The sequence below is a fragment of the Hylobates moloch genome, unplaced genomic scaffold (assembly GCF_009828535.3).
Source record: "Hylobates moloch isolate HMO894 unplaced genomic scaffold, HMol_V3 SCAFFOLD_7, whole genome shotgun sequence".
Lineage (NCBI taxonomy): Eukaryota > Metazoa > Chordata > Mammalia > Primates > Hylobatidae > Hylobates > Hylobates moloch.
In genome coordinates, this window is record NW_026652282.1 from 42,170,583 (window position 1) to 42,174,333 (window position 3,751).

General features: G+C 51.7%; 2 protein-coding genes across 2 annotated transcripts in view; one reads left to right on the top strand and one right to left on the bottom strand.

Moving 5' to 3' along the window:
- Positions 1-390: 390 nt before the first annotated feature.
- On the bottom strand, positions 391-3,385 carry NDUFB11 (NADH:ubiquinone oxidoreductase subunit B11). Its single transcript, XM_032756797.2, has 3 exons — positions 2,653-3,385; positions 787-917; positions 391-612 (listed from the first exon to the last, which is right to left on the bottom strand). Exons 1-3 carry the CDS (start codon positions 2,857-2,859, stop codon positions 489-491), a joined length of 462 nt encoding a protein of 153 aa, XP_032612688.1. The 5' UTR covers positions 2,860-3,385; the 3' UTR covers positions 391-488.
- A 242-nt stretch (positions 3,386-3,627) lies between these two features.
- RBM10 (RNA binding motif protein 10) overlaps positions 3,628-3,751 on the top strand; it is a 46,956-nt gene continuing 46,832 nt past the window's right edge. The window contains exon 1 of the mRNA XM_058441311.1: positions 3,628-3,697. Coding sequence (XP_058297294.1) covers positions 3,628-3,697 — 70 coding nt within the window. The remainder of the gene's footprint in view (positions 3,698-3,751) is intronic.

The window sequence follows — 3,751 nt, forward strand, 5'->3', positions numbered from 1 at the left end:
AAAAAAAAAAAAAAAAAAAAAAAAAAAAAGTCAAGGCTGTTCTGCTGGAGAGAGGCCATATGGAAGAGGACTGAAGTGCCAGACATGTGAGTGAAGAAGCCATCTTAGACACCCAGCCCAGTTGAGCCTTCTTTAGATGACTCCAGTCCCAGCTACCATCTAACTACAACTACCTGAGACCCCTAGAAGAGCCACCTTACTGAGCCCAGTCAACCCACAGGGCCATGAAAGAGAAGACTGAATTGTGGTTTTAAGCCACTAAGTTTTAAGGTGTTTGCTACACAGCAATATATAGCCAGAACACCCAGGGAAGGCTGCAGTGGCCCTTTTAAAGCTTTTGACACCCCCACCCCATATCCCCTTCACAACACAATCAACACTGGCAAGTCAGACTTTTAGCCCCTTTAATTAGGTACTCTGAGAAGAGGTCAGAATGGCAGGCAGGGGGTGGGGAAGGTGGTGCTTCTTGAGCTCCACTTAGCAACTGGTCACTCATCCTCTGGCAGCTGGATCTTGCTGGGGTCGAAGCAGTTGGATTCCATGATGGGAAGGCCATTGGCCTCTCGGTATTTCACAAGCCTCTCAGCTTCGCGGCGGGACCACTCTTTCATCCTGGCAGTGCAAATAGCAGGGGCAGACATGACGGAGCCTCAATTGATACCAATCTCTCATCTCAGCTCCCCATTCCCAATGGTGCAGGAACAAGACTCTTGGCAGAGTCCCCTTCAACCTCCATCCCTGCCTCTGTCTCCTACCCATCCCACGCTCTTGGACACCCCCATGCACCTGTAGTCAGGCAGATAGGCCACAAAGGTGCTGCCAAGGACCAGGATGATGGAGACGCCAAAGAAGAAGATAAGTCGCATGTTCCAGACGTCCAAAACGGGGTCCTTGTCATAACCATGGCAGTCTGGGTTCTGTGGAGAAATAGAGGTCGATGAGGGCTTGCTGCTGCTCCACAAAGCCTTATTCTGGCCCCGCATAACTTGGTCTCCATGTGCCCCTCTCACTAAATTCCTCTGTTTCCATTCTTGGGATATGTCAAGCTCCTTCCTACGGCAGGGCAACTGCACTTGCTGCTCTCTCTGCCTGGAAAGCCTTTCTTCCAGCTCTAGTCATGGCTGGATCTGTCTCCTCATTCAAGGTTTTGGATTCATAACCACTTCCTTCGGGAGGCACTCCCTAGTTACCTTGTCTTTCAAAGTTGAAGCATAGGAAACTGCTATTTTGATAGGTCACAAATGGTTGAATACTGGCAATTTCTTATAGCTCAACCTAATGAAATAGCCCCCTACACCCAAGTCATTCTCTATCCACTTATCTTGCTTAACTTTGTCTTCACATCCTCTCTTCCTTCTGTGTCTCTTTCTAGCCTATGTTTACCTAAGTAGCATACCTTCCCCATTCTCTGTATATCATACATTCTCACGTTATATTATCTATTATACTACTTTGTATTATTGTTTTCTAATATTTTACTGTTTATTTTCTGTCTTCCCCACTATCATGTAAGCTCTATGAGAGCATGGGCTTTGTCTGATTTCCACACTGCTGTATCCCCAGGGCCCTGAACTGAGCCTGGCATACAGCAGGCCCTCAATACATATTTACAGAATGAACAAGCATCCTATATATCCAAGCCCCTTAACCAGAGGTTAGTATTGATGAAGTACTTATTATGTGCCAGTCTTTTCACGTAGAAACACCTCACAACATCTCAGTGAGGTGAAATACTGCAATAATAAACACATTCTAGTGCTGAGTACATACTTACGAAGTGCCAGCTGCTGTTCTGACCATTTTTACTCATTTAATTACATGAGGCAGGTGGGATGTCCTATTTTTTAGAAGGTGTCCTATTTTTTAGAAGGTGTCCTATTACTGTTCCCATCTTACAGACAAAGAAACTGAGGCACCAGGGTTTATGCTACCAAGATCACATGGGTGGGTAACCGTCAGTGCTGCCTGATTTCACAGCGTCTGCTATTAATACAGCACAGCAGACCTGGTAGCCCTAAATTCAAATACCAGTTCCACCTCCACCATGTATTCAGTTATGTGAGCTAGGGCAATCCACTTAACATCTCTGTGCCTCAGTTTCCTCATCTGTAGGATGAGTATAATAATAGAGCCCACCTCGAAATGGGGTTTGTTTTGAGAATAAGATGAGCTAATGCACGTCAAGTGTTTAGAATACAGACAGGGCCTGGAGCGGTGGCTCATGCCTGTAATCCCAGCACCTTGGGAGGCCGAGGCGGGAGGATCGCTTGAGCCAGGAGTTCGAGACCAGCCTGGGCAACATAGCGAGATCTCGTCCCTATTAAAAAAAAAAGGAGACGGCAACGAGCAAGTGCCATATCGGTGTTTAGTATTATCGTTGTTGTACTATACTGCTTCTAACGTGTTTTGAGCTCTGTCCACTTGAGGTGTGATTTCTGTCTGCAAAATAAAACCAATCCTGCCTCTGGCCCTGGAACGAAGATACCGAGAGACAAAGGAGGAACACAAGGTAGGCAAAATTCCCAAGTCTTCTAGGCTTTCGCCTGCCGCGCAGTCCTCTACTGCCTGAGAACGTCCTCTACAGCGCCCCATCTGCCGATCTCGGACTGACCCCTTCGGGATTCCGTCCCCCCCTACCCCTCCGCCTCTCACCTTCTCATACAAGTTTTCGTCCTCGGGTTCTTGGTCCTCTTGCCACTGTGTGGTCGGTTCCGGGGGCCGCTTTCCCGCCACAGCGGATGGGGCTACCACAGTCCTGGAGAAGCTAGATTCCCAGCGGACGCGGGCGGCCGGGAGCCCTCGCGTCGCCGCTGTCGCCAAAAGACGGCGAGCGCTCAAACCAAACAGCCCAGCCGCCATGACAGATGGTGCTGCAGGGTCTCAGAGGCGGGGACGGAAATGTGACTGTGCGCAGCTGCAGTGGGTGCGAGCGCGACAATTATCGCTCCGCCTCCGCCACGTTATTTAGGTCCCAGATCGGATTTTGTTTTCCAATGAGGCGGGGCGTTGAGCAACCCTCTTTGCCTCCAGTTGTCGTGGCTTCGTGGGGCCAACCATTTTCGGCCAGGCTGAGAAATTTCTTATTGATGGGTCTGCTCATTTCCTGGATGGGAAGAAATCGGTGACATTTGGGTGGATACAGTTCCCAGCCAATCGCCCAGAGTTCCCTCGCCCATTGGGGAAAGAGGCGGAGCTTCCGCTAGTCTTTCATCTTCAAAGGAAATCAAGCTTCTAAAAAGCGGGCCCTGCCGGATTGGCCAATAGCTACTCCTTTTCTCCACTAGGGGAACGTTCGGACGGGGTGTGGGGAGGTGGCCAGCGCTTGCCAATCAGAGGAGGCCAGGGCTGTCCCCTGGCGGGCGGTGACCAATCGCCAGGGCCGGCCAGAGCGCGCTTCCTTAGTAGGTGGATGGTGGTCGGAGCGCTGACTCCCTTCTCGTCGTCGCCATTTTGAGCTGGTGACTGTGGCCGGCTGGGAGTAGGCGGCAGTGAGTTTCCCTGGGAGGGCAGCGCGCTTGGCGCTTCTCCCCTCCCCCCCGATCTGCCTGCAGTCTCGGACTTGGTTGTTGCGCGCTCCGGCTCCGGCTGAGCTGGGAGAGTTGGAGGAGGTGGCGGCGGGCCGAGGTGATGTCTGGGAGCCCTCCCTTGACAGCCCGGGCCGAGAAGGTGAGCGTCGACGCTGGTCGTGGGGGCGGAGGTAAGGGGCCCGGGGCGGGGACGTAGAGGAGGCGCGAGGGCGGACTTCGGGTCG